Here is a 16,820-nt window from a genome sequence, read left to right as displayed (position 1 = left end):
CTTTTGTTCTGCCTTTTGTCTAATTTTGGTATCAAGGTGATGCTGACTTCATAGAAAGTTTGGTAGCATTCCTTCCTTTTTCTATTTTATGGAAACGTTTGAGAAACACTGGAGTTAATTCTTCCATGGTCTTGTAAAATTCACCAGTGAATCCATCTGGGCCTGGACCTTTTTTTAGTAGGGAGATGTCTTATAACTGCTTGGATCTCCATACTTATTATAGGTCTATTTAAGTGATTATAAATCAAGGAAATCTTCCATTTCTTTCAGATTTCCAAACTATAGTAGAGTATATGTTCTTATAGTATGTCCCTATGATATTTTCATTTCTCTGGTATATGTTGTGATGGTGTCTCTTTTTTCTTTTGGTTAGATTTGCTAAGGGTTTATCAATCTTGTTTATCCTTTCAAAAAATCAATTCTTTGTTTCATTTATTCTTTGGATTTTTTTGTTTTGTTTCTATTTCATTAATTTCTGCCCTAATCTTTATTTCTTCCAGTCTCCTGATATTTGATTTGCCTTGTTCTTTTTCCAAGGCTTCAAGGTGAATCATTAAGTTGTTTACATGCCACCTTTGTAATTTCTTAATATAGGCACTTAATATAGTTATAAATTTCTCTTAGGACTGCCTTCATTGTGTCCCAAAGATTTTGGTATGTTGTGATCTTGTTATCATTTGATTCTATGAATCTTTTTATTTCCTTCTTGATTTCATCATTGGCCCATTCATTATTTAGTAATGTATTGTTTAGTTTCCATGATATTGTTTATGCTCTGTAGCTTAATCCCATTGTGATCAGACTGCAAGGAATTATTTCAATTTTCCTGTATTTGTTAAGATTTGCTTTGTATCCTAATATATGGTCTATTTTAGAAAATTTCCATGTGCTGCGGAAAAAGAATGTGTATTCTTCAGCATTTGGTTGAAATATTCTGTAGATATCTATTAGGTCCATTTGTTCTAAGACCTCATTTAATCCAGATGCATTTGTTTACTTTTTGCCAGGATAACCTGTCAATTGATAAAAGTGGGGTGTTGAAGTCACCCAATACAATTGTTTGGTGTTATCTGTGACCTTAGTTCTAATAGTGTTTGATGAAATTGGGAGCCCCCATGTTAGGTGCATATATGTGTAGGATTGTAATTTTCTCCTGTTGGGAGTGTTGCTTTAATTAATGTAAAATGACCTTCTTTATCTTTTCTAACTAATGTTGGTCTGAAGTCTACCATGTCCGATATTAGGATAGTGACACCTGCTTGTTTTCTAGGCCCATTTGCTTGAAACACCATTTTCCAACCTTCCACATTAAGGCAGTGTACCTCTTTTGTGGAAAGGTGAGTTTCTTGGAGGCAACAAATTGAAGGATCCTGTTTTATAAACCAGTCTGCAAACCCATGCTTTTGGTTGGGCCACTGATATTGAGAGTTATTACTGAAAAATGTGTATTTATTTTTGCCATTTTTCTTGTTTTGTAGTTACTCCAATTTTACCTTTGGTCTCTTGTATTACATATTTGAGTATGGTTTGTTTTTTCCAGGTTTCTTATGTGTGTGCTTTTTATTCTCTTCAGCATGGAGGATCCTTAAGTATTTTCTGTAGAGCCGTTTGGTCTTCATATATTCCTTTAGCCTGCTTCTGTTGTGAAATGTCCTTATTTCTCTGTCTATTTAAATGGATAGCTTTGCAGGATAATCTTAGTTGACAGCTGTTATCTTTTAGAACTTGGACATCATTCCAAGCCCTTCTAGCTTTTAAAGTTTGTGTTGAGTAATCTGCTGTTATCCTCATATAGGCTTGCCTTTATATGTAACTTGATTTTTCTAACTGTTTTCAATATATTTCCTTTGGTTTGTGTGTTTTGTAGTTTAATTATGACAGTAAGAGGTTCCTTCCTGATTTTGTCTGTTTGGCATTCTATAGGCTTCTTGTATCTGTACTAGCATCACTTTCCCTACTTGAGGGAAGTTTTCTCCTGATTTTGTTGAAAATACCTGTTGTGCCTTTGAAGTGAATTTCTTCTCCTTCTACCCTGACTTGTTTCATAGCAAAAATTTTAATTACATTTCATCCATCCAGGAAATATATTTAATTAAAAATATTTATTTAATTATTTGCAAGCAGAGAGAGTGAGAGAGACAAGAGAGAATGACCCACCAGGGCCTCTAGCCACTGCAAATGGACTCCCGATGCACACACTTGCCACTCTGTGCACCTGGCTTTACCTGGTTACTGAGGAACTGAACTCAAGATCATTAGGCTCTACAGGCAAGCACCTTAGCTTTTGAGCCATTTCTCCAGACCCATTTCTTTTTTTTTTTTTTTGTAGTTGTTCATTTTTATTTATTTATTTGAGAGTGACAGAGAGAGAAAGTGGCAGATAGAGAGAGAGAATGGGCGCGCCAAGGCTTCCAGCCACTGCAAACCAACTCCAGACACGTGAGCCCCTTTATGCATCTGGCTAACGTGGGTCCTGGAGAATCAAGCCTCAAACTGGGGTCCTTAGGCTTCACAGGCAAATGCTTAACTGTTAAGCCATGTCTCCAGCCCATCCAGACCCATTTCTCTATTTTTTTTTTTTTGATATTTTATTTATTTCCAAGCAGAGAGAATAAGAATGAATTGCCATAGCAGGGCCTCTAGCCACTGCAAATGAACTCCAGATACATGCCTAACTTCATGCATCTGGCTTTATGTGGGTACTGGGAAATCAAACCCTGGTCATTAGGCATTGTAGGCAAATGCCTTAACCACTGAGCTATCTCTCCAGCCACTCATTCAGAAAATATTTGAGTGCCTACAATGGACCAGGAATTTTTTTAAGAACTGAGGGTATAACCATGAGCATAGAAACACAACACTGTAGACCTCACACAGATAATTCTAGTGAGAGATGTTAAGAAAGACAGTGAGCTACTAAACTAGGAAGCATGTGTCCAAGGTGAGAAGTGCAATAGAGGGAACTAAAGCAGGAACAAGAGGATCGCCTGGATAGAATGATCACTTACCTAGTCCCACGCAGAGGTATCCAAACTTTTGGTTTTTCTGAGACACATTAATGGAGAATTGTCTTTGATTACACATGAAATAGTAAACTAATATGAGCAAAGGTGACACGGAAACAGAATCTAGATGGCATTAAGAGTGAACTGTCTCTGTAAAAGGGTTTTAGAGGAAAGTGAGGCAGCAATGTAGATGATGGGTTTGGAAAGGGGAATGACGCTATGTGACTAGAGTAGACAAAGGGACTGTACTAGGAAATGAGATGAAATGGCAGGCAAGTGGAGGGCATCCATTCATGTAATGCCCTTGGAGGCTATCAGAAGGGTGTTGTCTTTATTCTTTTAGAAGGTTTTTAATAGGCATGACATGATGTGACTTACATGGAATTGTTACAGCTGCCTAGTTGAGCAGACTTTAGGGAGATGAGGGAGGAAGCAGGAGGACCAGGGAAGCAGCGATGTGTGCAAGGCCTGCTGGTAGCAGCAGTGGAGGGGATGATTGTGTTTTGATTCTGGTAGACTTGAAAATGTGTGCTCATGGATTGGATACTGATATCATATTAGAAAATGATGAACTGAGGACAAGTCAGGATGTGGGTCTGAACCTACAAAAAAATTTTCTTGGCTTGTGTGCCTGCATGTGTGTGTTGAGGGGGCAAGCCTGGGCTTCTTGCCACTTTTCGCATCAGGCTTTTGGGGTTGGCTTAGGAACTGAAGCTGGGTTGGCAGGCTTTTCAAGCAAACAGCTTTAACCTTTGAACCATTTCCCTAGCCCCTAGAAATAGTTTTCATCAGTTGATTTGAGAATACCACAAGGGAAACAAATTTAGAAAAAAACTGTCTTCATGCTGGGCTGGAATCATGCCTGTGTGGACGGTGTTCAAAGCCACTAAGTGGGAAAAATCACAAGTCATGGTACAGACAGAGGAAAAAATGTGTAAGGATTGAAGCCTGTGCACTTGTAACTAGATCTCAGACCAGAGTATAGTTCACCTGGAGGGAAAGCAGTAAACAGCCCATGGGTAGATGTCCATGTAGGTTTTCTCACTGAAAGAAATGTAGTCATCATCTCAAAGTGAGGGTAAGAAACAGTATTGAGGGTTGGAGAAATGGCTCAGTGGTTACAAGTGCTTGCCTGCAAAGCCTGGTGCTTTAACCACTCCAGCCCCAAGTTTGAGTTTTTAGGTAAGTAAAGTATTAATATCCAACTGCCTTGATGGCACTTGAAGTAAATCAATTTATCTCCTACTGCTTATTAAATGAGGACTGGTAAATCCATGGAAGCCCTTGAAAATACCATAAACTTGAATCACAGATGCAGTGAGGAATCCAGTTGCAAGTTCCACAGCTTAGAGTTCTCTTTAAAGTTTACTTATGCAATTTGCAGATATTCACATTTTCAAATTCTTCTGTTCAGTGGCCACCAGAGATTTCCATGATCGTTAGTAAAGTAATAGAAACAATGTAAGCAACAGGTAGAACAAGCAATGGTCTTTAAGTCATGAAGAGCAGGTCTGAGAAGTATTCTGGAGACCAACAACGGGGTGGAAGGGCTGATAAATCCAAGATAGCTTGAAGCACAGGGGTTCAACTTTCCCGAAAACTTTGGGGGTTAGGGAAGAGCTATGATCTTTATACTCAGGGTTGAACTCTCCTTTTTGGGGGGTGGGGGAACTTGAGGTAGGGTTTCATTCTAGCCCAGGCTGACCTGGAAGTCATTAAGTAGTCTCAGGATGGCCTCAAACTCATAGCGATTCTCATACCTCTGCCTCCCTAGTGCTGGGATTAAAGGTGTGAGCCACCAAGCCTGGCTTGCAGTCACCATTTAACATAATTGGTACGGAAGTACAAGCGTATAAACTCATATCCATCAATAAAAAAAGTCTGTCAGAAAAGTGGATCAAGGGAAAAAGGACCGAGTTTCAATTCCCTGCGCTTAGCCTTTAGAATGACCCAAAAGAAGCAAAACTATCTGCTGCTGCTTAAACTCTGATCATCAGTGCTAGATTCTGTAAACTCTCTAAATCTTTGAGCAGCAGCAGGTCACTGTCACACCTTGTCCCAACTTAAGCTCTTAACTAGTCATAAGAACATTACAGGAATTCTCTCTGCTCCACCTATTCTACCCAGCCTCCCCTAATGTTTGCTAGTGTATATTAACAACTTAGGTCTGTGCTGTCTTTGGTGGTGAAGGTAGGAGGGTGGGTCTGAAGCAAAAGGGAACAAACAGAAGAGTTCACGCTGTATCCAGGAAGATGAAAGCAATTAGTTACCAAAATAAATAAATAATCACCATCAACTTGGACTACCAGGATTTGGCATTTGTGATGGTTTGAATGAAGCCAAAAAGATCATTTCTGAATATTAGAAGTGATGAATTCCTTGGCATAGCTTGACCTGGTGAGGGCAGACCAGACTGGAAGGTGGGCTGTCCTCTTCTGCAGTTCTGCACTGTGATGTGCTTTCTGGATGGTTTTAAGGCCCCCTCCTCCTAGAAGAAGGATCTGTATATAAGAAATGATATAAGGGGCTGGAGAGATGGCTTAGCAGTTAAGCGCTTGCCTGTGAAGTCCCTGGTTCAAGGCTTGATTCCCCAGGACCCACGTTTGCCAGATGCACAAGGGGCACATGTGTCTGGAGTTCATTTGCAGTGGCTGGAGGCCCTGGCAGGACCATTCTCTCTTTCTTTGTCACTTTCAAATAAACAAATTTTAAAAATTTAAAAAAAAAGAAACAATGTAAGGTCCCTTTCAATAACTTTGTTAAGGATGGTCAAACGGTACAGGGTTCCCATGTGTTATACTAATTACTTTTGCATTACAAATGGGAACCACTCTGTTTATAGCAGAATCATTTGTCATCTGGAGTGGGAGCTAAGCTGTTTCTTTGTCTAAAATCTGGAGATTGCTAGAGTTTCCTTCAGAAATGCTGCGTTCAAAGCTAGGTGTGGTGACACATACTTATAATCCCAGAACTTGGGAGGTAGTGGCAGGAAGATCAGGGGTTCAAGAGCAGCCTAAGTTACATAGTATTCAAGGCCAGTTTACATGAGACTCTGTCTCAAAAAACTTCATAAAGTTCTTGTCATACAATCATGAAGATCTGAGTTTGGGGCTGTAGAGATGGCTCAGAAGTTAAAGGCATTTGTTTGCAAAGCCTAACAGCCCAGGTTTGATTCCCTAATTTCCATGTAAAGTCAGATACACAAAGTGGTACATCTGGAATATGTTAGCAGTGGCAATGGACCCTTGTGTACCCATTCTTAGTCATCTTGTAAAAAAAAAATTTTTTTTTTAAATCTGAGTTTGGACCCTCCATATCCATATAAAAGCCAGTCAGGTACAGTGGTACCGGTCATCTCAGCACTAGGGAGGTAGAGACAGGAGGATCCCTAGTATTTTCTGGCAAGTTAGTCTTGCAGAGTAAATAAGCTACAGGTTTCAAAAACTAAGCTGGAATGTAACTGAGGAAGACAGTCAGTGTTACCTCTGGCCTTCACACACGTACACCTACACACATTCATACATCCATACCAATATGAGCATGCATGCACATACAAAATAGGGTTGTAAGTAAACTCAGTTTTTGAATTTTAAGACTACAGGCCAACATACACATAGACAGCAAAGTTTCAGACAATTAAATTAATCCAACACCAGCCAGCTGCTGTGGATTATCTTGGGACAGATAACCCTTCCTTCCCAACATCAAGAGTCACCAAATGAAGGTCAACCAAGACCAATACACCCTCTAACATAATTTCAGACTGGTAATAGTCACCCTCTCACATTTGTTGGGAATTGGTTCTAACAAATACTTCAGTCACTTATATAAAATTGCATAGTATTTGCATATAAGCTCCACACTTCTGTATACTGTAAATCATTTATAGATTACCTACTTACAATGCAAATACTATGTAAGTAGTTCATTTTTATTGACGAGACGAATGTCCCTACATTTCCAGTACAATTTGTGAAAAAAAAAAAAAGTTTTCTAATCCTGGTTGGTTGCATACACTGCTTGTAAAGGGCTGTTACTGAAAGCTCAGGTAACTCTTGTAAAGGAGACACTAAATTTTCTCTGACAATTCTCTTACTTGAAGGCTTATGCCCTAAACATTTGAACATTCATGTATACTGCCAGGCAGGAGAGAAGCCCACCAAACAATGTAAGAAAGGTACCACACAATAGGTAGTCAAGTCTACTTCTGACTCATCACCTTCTTGTATCTTCTTCCTGCAGCACATCCTTGTTATGGGAGGTTTTAGGCTCACAGCCTGGGTCCTCATAAGTCATAACATGTTAGGTGTGGATACCCATCCACAATAGCTGAATTAAAAACACAATAGTGAAAAGGAGAAAAAGGTAGCTTATTCAATGTGGCCACACTGGAAAGAGGAACAAAAAGGTCCAGTGATCCACCTCCAACTAGTGCATTTTCAGGGTCCATATAGAAGTTTAAATTTGAATTAACAGGGCAAAGGATGGCTTAGTGGTTACAGGTACTTGCTTGCAAAACTTGCCTGCCTTGGGTTCAGCTCCTCAGTCACCCAAATAGAGCTGGATGCAAAAAGTGGTACAAGAGCCTGGCATTAATTTGCAGTGACCATGGTGTGGAAGTACACACACACACACACACACACTCACTCTCTCTCTCTTCTCTCTCTCAAATAAACACATTAAACTATCTGGGCTTCAGCCTCCCCTGTAAGATGTAAGCTGTTATAATGAACAAAATCTCTTTCTAGGAGACAAGCTCTCCCTTTCTAGCTGCTATCAGGGCCTCTGCCTTTTCTTCTAGCAAAAGACTCCTGGGAAAAGTCATTTATTGGGGGTCCATTGTTTCAAGTCTGATAGCATAACTGCTTCTAGGATGTCTTCACTCCTGCCAGGTCATCACATCCTCACTTATTACACATTTCCTGGCTTGTGAAGATCTCTACCATGTGGAAAAAGAGAAGACAAAAGCCAACATCAAGTTATTTTTGGCTCATTTTGCTTTTTAAAATTCTTTAGGCGGGCTGGAGAGATGGCCTAGCGGTTAAGCGCTTGCCTGTGAAGCCTAAGGACCCCGGTTCCAGGCTCGGTTCCCCAGGTCCCACATTAGCCAGATGCACAAGGGGGCGCACGCGTCTGGAGTTCGTTTGCAGAGGCTGGAAGCCCTGGCGCGCCCATTCTCTCTCCCTCTATCTGTCTTTCTCTCTGTGTCTGTCGCTCTCAAATAAATTAAAAAAAAAAAAAAATTCTTTAGGAGTCCCATTGAAAACCTGGTATACAGCTAAAAGTATATCTCAAACTGGGTTAAAAAATATTATTAAAGAGAAATCACCCTAACATATAACAAAATAAGGAAATATTAAGAAGAAAATAGAAAACGGATGTAGTTACTAACAAAATTTACAGAAATCAGAAAAAGAAGTGAGGACAATTATTGCCTTCCAAAGCATCTATCAAATTAGCTAATGCCAGGCAGTAGAAACATTACAGCAGAGCTTCATGTCATATGAATGTACACTGTGGGGTTAGGCAGGTCTGGGTCTGCCATTTGTCACATGCTAGCTGTGTACCTCAACTCACCTCTCCAGTCAAATCAGCTTGTGAGATGCACAGGAGAATCACACAGGTATAGGTATCAAGTGCCTAGCACATAGCCTTTCCCCTAATCTTGTTTATCTGCCTAGTATTGTAGGGCTAACAATTAGAAGTGCTTTACAGACTTTAGATTCTAAGGTTGCTGACAGGTTATCCCTATTTTCACTGACTTCAGCCTCCCTAAACAAACTATAAATATCAGAGAGAAAAGGTATAAGATATCCAGCCATAGAACTGAGTGATAAAACCAAAAGAAGAATCCACTTCTAGTTGAAGCAGAATGCTATCAAAGTGAGGCTGCAATCTAACATGCAGCAGGAGAGCTGTGGCACCTCCCATAAGAACATGTAGGGCTCAGGCTTCCAAATTCTGAACACATATAATGCAACCATAGTATGCATTATTTTAACACTTATTTTCTTCCTGTAGAAAACTAATGATGGTGCAATTGATTTTGATTATACTGCTCTACTTCATGAATTCTCAACACAGGTAAAATATAAAATTGCATGTCTAATTGTTTTTACCTTCAGTTTTTACAGGTTGTAATATTTAGAACTTTACTTTCTAGGAAATCATTCCTTGTCGTATTCACTTGGTCTGGTACCCTGGCAAACCACTGAAAGTGAAGTATCATTGTCAAGAGCTACAAGCTCCAGAAGCTTCTGGAACTGAGGAAGGATCAGCTATGCCACCAACAACAAACTTAGTAACTTCTAAAAGAAAAAAAAAAAAGGTTTGGGGCTGGAGATATGGCTTAGCAGTTAAAGCGCTTGCCTTCAAAGCCAAGGGACCCAGGTTTGATTCCCCAGGACTCACATAAGCACAAGGGTATACACATGCATCTGGAATTTATCTTCAGTGACTGGAGGTCCTGGCGTGCCCATTCTATCCCTCACTTCCACTCAGCTCTTCTTTGCTTTCAAATAAAAATAAAAGCTTTAAAAAGGAAAAGATCTGCTTGTGTATATATGACAACACAGAGTAACCCTGTGTGTGTGTGTCTGTGTATGTATATATTCTAGACAAAATGACTATGTGACTAATGTCTATATTCTAGACAAAATGACTCTATTAGACAAGGTCACGACTATAGCATGAGCACAAAGGTCTAGGCATTGCAGTAACATAAGAAAGCCTGGGATTCAATATGTGATAGCTGTTTTTCAATTATATGTGTTCAGCTGAGTATGTGGATGTCAAATTGTCCAAGGCTGAGCAGTCCACGCATGGTCCTTAGAATTTCCATCCTGACCTGTAAAATCCATCAATCAGTTCATGCTGCAGATAAACCAGGAACTGCTGTTCAAATCAAAAAAGGGACTGGGACTGGATACATGGCTTAGCAGTTAAGGCACTTGCCTGCGAAGCCTAAGAACCTATGTTCGACTCCCCAGATCCCAGGTAAGCCAGAAGATGCACAAAGATGAGGTAAGTGCAAGGTTGCAAGTGTCTAGAGTTTAACTGCAATGGCTGAGGCCCAATTCTCTCTTTCTAAAATAAAAAAGGGGGGGGGCTGGGCTCTGAATTTTTATTTCTCATTATCCTGAACATATTATAGCTAATTTTATTGAGAAATTGTTCCTACTTACTATGTCAACAAACATACCTAAGGAAAGTAAGTTGTAGCAAATTACTGTTTTAAGGAATTTTACTATATTTTATTATTTTAAGCAAGTATTCCTTTTTACCTTGATATTAACTTTAAAATAAGTATTTCTAAAAATTAAGACATGCTTGTAAACCTTTGTATGGATAGACAAAATTTGTGCTGAGCCAGAATTAAATTTTACACTGTGCTGAGTTCCCACAGACAATCGAGTCTCACATCACAAAGCTTCTGCATATGGCATTAAGGGAAATACCAATGCAACTGAAAGGGTAGTCCACCTTTACAAGTTTTATTTATAAGACAGGCTGGACCCAGCTTTGGCCCAAGGAGTCTATAAAAGCCAACAGTCTATGTACCATAATCCATTTCAGTGACGTACCTTTTCAAAGCAGGAAAAATTGATCCAGGAAATGCTGCCATCATTTGCCTCTCAAAATTATAATGTCACGAAACACATATGTCAGTGTCCCTTGACCAGGAATGGACTAGGGAGCATAAATCTTTAAATAGTACACTGATGTGCCCTGACTTTTAGTGGGGTGATGTCACATTAAGCCCATCCTGAGTTGAAAATACTGAAGGCTAAAAATGCAGTTACTATAAGATACCCAACACCCCAGTTTAGCAATGCTACAGTGCCTTGCTGTTGTTACCTCAAAACTTCCATACACAGTGTACTGCTCCATATAGTTTCTCTGGAAGACAAAAGTAACTACACAGGTGGCGGCTATGATTTCATCTGCACTGTTAGATCACTGGAAAAGCTTAAAAAGAATTTAGACAGGGATTCTTACAAAATTAAAAACAGATCAAATTATTTATTTTTCTATTTACAACAACACTGCTGGGCTGGAGTGATGGCTTAGTGGTTTAAGACACTTGCCTGTGAAGCCAAGGACCCAGGTCCAATTCCCTAGGACCCACATAAGCCAGATGCACAGGGTGGCACATGTGTGTGGAGGTCATTTACAGCAGGTGGAAGCCCTGACACACCCATTCTCTCTCTCCTCCTCCCTCCCCCCTCACTCTCTTTGCCTCTCTCTCAAAAAAAAAAAAAAAAAAACAACCAAAATAAAGCGAAATTCTTCTAGTTGAAGTTCCCTAAAGGATCTTTGAAAATAGGTCCCAGGATGGGGCTAGGGAAATGACTCACTGGGTAAAATGCTTGTTATGCAAGCGTGAGTACTTGAGCTTGGAACTCCATCACCCCTAGAAAAACAACCAGACACCAGTGGAAGACATTTCTAATTCCAGTCAGAGGCAGGAGAATCTGCCACAAGTCCTGAGGCTAGTGGGCCTGGTGCAAGTAGAAGTGAAGACATTGAGATTATGCCTCAAAGCAGGAACATGAGGACTGACATGTGAAAGTTGTGTTCTGACCTCCTCACATGCACTGCCTGCATTCACACACACACGAAAACATACACAACAAAAATAGAGCATTAGTAAAGCACACTCAGTATCCTTTATTCTTTAATAACATTACAAACTAGAAAAGGACCTTTACAGTGTTTCAGCTTCTCTAAGATCTTATTCTCAAGAAGGCATTTGCTACTTGTGAAGTTAAGCTCACAAATGTGACCATAATTCTAAGTAACCCTTAGGCTTATTTCAGCATGACAGATTATGAAGAATTACATACAAACAGTACACAAAATTATCTAATCTATAAGACCACCAAAGTTAAAACTAAAAGTTGTTCAATCACATTATTAGAACACCACAACTCTTAACACTGCTAACTTGATTTTATTGACATTGATTTCCCTAGCTAACAAAAGAGCAAGCATTTTATCTGTCTTGGCATGGAATGTAAAACTAAATTCCCTAAATCCTCTTTTCGTTACCCTGACAGTTAATCTGAGGCACTTTATCTCATTCTGGCTCTGCTATTCCTGCTAAGAGCTGATGGATAATTCTCTGGTCTCCCTTTATCACACTAACTTTTCTTAGTTTGGAAACTTCTTATTCTGTGTCCTGTGACCTTTCTAACTTTCAAAGTATAATTGCCACCTAATATCCTCCCTGGTACATATGTAAAGGGATAAATAAAGAAAAGCTACATACAGTTTCTGTGAAAACAGTTAACTTATTCAATGATGCATTGCTGTGTTATTAATCTGAAGACTACTTCCCAATTTAGTTTTAGCAATGCAAATAACCATCTTCTACAAGGAACACATTCCAACACGTCATAATTTACTCCTTCCTGGGCTGCCAAACTTAAGACTAATAAATATTTGAGAAACATTAAAATAAATACTAAATTTCAGATCTAAATTAAAAAAAAATTATGTATTTGAGAGAGAGAAAGAGTCTGAGAGAGAGAATGGGCACACAAGGGACTCTAGCCACTGCAAACAAACTCCAGACTCATATGCCACCTTGTGCAAGTGGCTTATGTGGGTCCTGGGGAATCAAACCTGGCTCCTTACACTTTGCAGTCAAGCACCTTAACCACTGAGCAATCCCTTCAGCCCTAGAACTATCTAAATTTTATTGATTTCACAAACTATAATCTAAGAGTAAGCAGAGAGGAAAAATAGAAAACTTGACTTTGTAAACATTTATTTATATTTTATATTTATTTATTTATTCACAAGAGGAAGAGGGAATGAATGGGTGTGTCAGGGCCTCTAGCCACTGCAAATGAACTAAAGATATGCCACCATGTGCATCTGGCTTACATGGGTTCTGGAGAATTGAATCTGGGTCCTTAGGCTTTGAAGGCAAGCACCTTAAGGTACCTTAAGCTATCTTTCCAGCACAGAAAACTTGATGTCTTTAAAACCAGTCATCATTTGAAGAGCCAACATGACATGAGACATGTGAGCTGCAGACATCATTAATTTCCTCTCCTAGGTCTCATGCAGTAAGACCTCAGTGATCTTTAACACTGAGTATATGCTGGAACCACCTGCAAGCATTTTAGTGGATATGACTATCTAGAAGTTGAAATGGGCAACTCTTTTGCATGTGTGGTGCATGGGCATGCAGATGCATGGGCTCTGTGCATGCCTGTGTGGAGGCTAGACGGGAACACTGGATGTCCTCTATGCTCATATGCGTGTTTCCTGTGGCAGGTGGAAGGGGGAAGGACATCATTGCTGATGAAATGCTGATAATAGATACATAGAATCTTTCTTGACGCTGTAACTTTATAGCCAGAATATTCAACAAATTCAAACATGTCCAAATTTATTATTTTGTTTATTTTTTTAAAATTTGTTTATTTGAGGGAGAATGGGCATGCTAGGACCTCTAGCCCCTGCAAATGAACTCCAGATGCATGTGATACCTTGTGCATCTGGCTTATGTGGGTAATGGGGAATCGAACCTGGGTCCTTTGGCTTCACATGCAAATGCCTTAAATGCTAAGCTATCTGAGGCCTTGATTATTCTTAATAGCCAAATTGACTGCTAAATTTTATGAAAATATTTTCTCCTAGAATCCTTAAATTATAAAGTAAAATCTATAAATCAAGAAAACAAAGAGCTGGACTTGAAAGATAAGAAGAAAAGAGAAAACGAAAAAAAATTAAAATAATTTATTTCTATCATCTAGTACAGGTAATACACTAAGGGAAGCTAAGATATGAATATGGCATCACATACTTTTTTTGGATGAAGAAATTTGAAAAAAGATGATAGGACAGCAGGAAAAAATCTAACTTCTGAACACAAAAGCTTAACAGCTGTCCTTTCACAATTTCAAAGAATACAATACATGATAAATTCTAATAGACTCAAATTCAACAATCATCATTTACCATGTAAATGAACCAATTGGGCAGCAATAATATATGTATATACATATTTAAACTTATTTATTGACAACTTTCATAATTATAATCAACCATAATTCTCTCCCCTCCCCCTATTTCCCCTTCACAAATTCACTTTCCATCATATCCTCTCCCCCTCTCAATTCGTTTCTCTTTTATTTTGATGTTATCATCTTTTCCTCCTATTATGAGGTTCTTGTGAAGGTAGTGCTAGGCACTGTGTGGTCATGGATATCAAAAGCAATTTGTATCTGACCGACTATATCATAAGCGGTCATACCCTTCCTTTGGCTCTTACTTTCTTCCTGCCACCTCTTCTGCGATGGTTCCTGAGCCTTGGAAGAAATGACAGAGATGTTTCAGTGCTGAATACTCCTCTGTCACTTCTTGGCACTGCAGTGCCTTTTAGGTTATCCCAGTAGTCACCACCCATCTGAAAAGAGAAGCTTCTCAAACCAAAAGTGATAGAAGTATTAATATATGGGAATGAACTTTATAGGGCATTTGACCATACAAGAGCAGGAGTTATACTTCTTCGGCCCATGATCACCCCTGCCATAGGCTTTAAATTAGGCTTTCAGCAACAGACATGTATTCCCTCCCAGGAAACAGGCTTGCTTCCCAGTCCAATTAGAGAGTGGTTGGTTTCCCCCATAACAGACTTGCCACTATTGCACTCATTCAGTCATCTGGCCTGGCTGGACAAACTTAAGGTTAAGCAATTATATTTTATCAGACTATGAACACAAATAAGAACAGTGTATTTAAGAATTTTTTATATAACATAAGGCTGTGAATAACAGTACTCCTAAATAGAGTATAAATTTGCAGAAGCCATAAATGGGCAATCAGCCATAGATGTGAGCTAGAAATGTAGCTAGTATTTAACATTCCAATGAAGATCTAGAAATATCACAAGGATTCCACTGTTAAACAGAAAAGCCTGCTCATTGACACTCCAAGCAATGTCATGTTCTTCTAAGACAATGTATGAGACACAGACTGTAGCAAATTATTTGATAAACGGACTGTTATAAAATTGTTTACTGTATTCTTATACTGTTTCCCCAACTCTTCTCTATTGGAAATCCTCATGATAAAAAAATAAAATAACTGGGCACTTCGGCATGGTGCTGCCCACGCGTAATTCCAGCACTCAGCAGGAGGATCGTGAGTATGGCTAGCCTCAGCTACACAGCCAGACCCTGACTCTAACAATTTGGAAAGTAAATCTATACACATTCTAAACTGAAATTAGTCTTTCTTCCCTTAAATAAATATTAGATGCATTTCAGTAACGATCTTATTTTACTTTTAAGTCTTTCAATAAACTATAAAAATGGCAAATACAATTGAAATATACATAGAATTATTTTTATATATATATATTTGTAAAATAGTAGGACTTCCAAAATGTTTTTCAGGACTCTTAATTCACTTCTATCACTTGCAGATTCTATTATAGGGACTTCAATAAGTAAAGTCAGTTCTTAGCTTTTCCTTTTTTTACAGGAAGTTGACCTGTAGCTTCCAAATACTTATTAATGAGGTCATCTTGTGTGGATGGTAAACACGGCTGATATCTGCAATATTCCATAGTGTATTCTCCCTTTCCCTAGTTCAAAAGAAAAACAAGGAGAGATACTTGTTTACAACTAGCAAGTTATATAGAGCCAGGATTTCACAAACTCAATTATTTTACAGGGTGTTCTTTTGAAAAGTACTATACTGAAGTTCAGATTCCATTTTAAGGTTGCTTACCTCTGTGCAAGATCTAAGTTCAGTGGAATAACCAAACATCTCATTTAGAGGAACCTAAAAAAACAGAGATATTTCAGCACTATTTGTTGAGATATTTGAGAAAAACACAGGGATGTATTAGCCATTTAGTGCCTTAGATTTAGATTTCTATGGACAACTTTATGTTCAAAACAATTAAAATCACTTGTGTATTATTCCACTTGAAATCATATTTGAAAATTATCTCCTTTGACAGACACATCTAGAAAACAAATCTTTCAGGTTCACAGAGCAGACAACATTGATAGCCTTCCCTCCTCATCCCCACACTGCTTTCTACCATTCAAAAATGTTTTCTACAATAATATTAATATGAGTTTCCACTAAATACTATTTTCCCTTTGGTGGTATTGGGGACTGAGCCCTGGAAGCAATCGTGCTGTGTAGTGCTGGGTGGCACCAGCCCTCTGGGTATTTTACTGATGGCAGTGTCTTGTTGGGGGTGCTGTGTAATGTGATCACATCAAGACAGGTACAGGTAAGGGAATTAAACGCCATCCTTGTTAATTAGAGATAACATGATAAAGCGGCTATACAAACAAAGCTAAAATGAAAAAGAAAAATAACTTTATCTAAGAAAATAGCAAATGCACAGAAGGACAAGATACAGTGAATCTGATTTTTAGCCTTTGCACATAAGGGTTGATCTAAGCAAATTACAGACACTGCCACAAAAATAGGAACGATAAACTTAAAAAGGCAAAATGTGTCAATTTGCGTTACAATTTTCAAAAGCAAAAGCTTACTTACTGCCTTCCTTTAAAGGAGAAAAAAAAAGTAAGGCACATCTGTAATTCCAGCAATCCGAAGGCAGAACCAAAAGGATTGTGGTGAGTTCAAGGTCAATATGGACTACATACTGAGTTCAAGGCAAGCATTAGCTACAGTGTAAGACCTTGTCTCAAAAGCAATCAAACAGGGCTGGAGAGATGGCTTAAGTGGTTAAGTGCATGCCTATGAGGACTAAGGACCCCAGTTCAATGCTTGATTCCCCAGGACGTGCGTTGTCCCTGATGCACAAGGTAG

At 38.9% G+C, this 16,820-nt stretch overlaps 2 protein-coding genes across 3 annotated transcripts in view; one reads left to right on the top strand and one right to left on the bottom strand.

The window, feature by feature from the left end:
- Nucleotides 1–9,434, top strand: part of Rarres1 (retinoic acid receptor responder 1) — a 55,143-nt gene extending 45,709 nt beyond the window's left edge. The window contains exons 5-6 of the mRNA XM_045161269.1: nucleotides 9,027–9,089; nucleotides 9,169–9,434. Of these exons, the coding sequence (XP_045017204.1) occupies nucleotides 9,027–9,089; nucleotides 9,169–9,420 (315 nt within the window). The 3' untranslated portion in view covers nucleotides 9,421–9,434. The remainder of the gene's footprint in view (nucleotides 1–9,026; nucleotides 9,090–9,168) is intronic.
- Nucleotides 9,435–13,742: 4,308 nt separating this feature from the next.
- The window catches only part of Gfm1 (G elongation factor mitochondrial 1), a 45,740-nt gene continuing 42,662 nt past the window's right edge, over nucleotides 13,743–16,820 (bottom strand). For both annotated transcript variants that reach the window (XM_004652394.2, XM_045161397.1), the window contains exons 17-18: nucleotides 15,756–15,809; nucleotides 13,743–15,609 (exon numbers count right to left, since the gene is read on the bottom strand). In XM_004652394.2, the coding sequence (XP_004652451.1) occupies nucleotides 15,478–15,609; nucleotides 15,756–15,809 (186 nt within the window). In that variant the 3' untranslated portion in view covers nucleotides 13,743–15,477. The remainder of the gene's footprint in view (nucleotides 15,610–15,755; nucleotides 15,810–16,820) is intronic.

The sequence above is a fragment of the Jaculus jaculus genome, chromosome 11 (assembly GCF_020740685.1).
Source record: "Jaculus jaculus isolate mJacJac1 chromosome 11, mJacJac1.mat.Y.cur, whole genome shotgun sequence".
Classification (NCBI taxonomy): Eukaryota; Metazoa; Chordata; class Mammalia; order Rodentia; family Dipodidae; genus Jaculus; species Jaculus jaculus.
The sequence above is the reverse complement of the archived record's forward strand: the minus strand, read 5'-3'. Positions and strand labels throughout refer to the sequence as shown.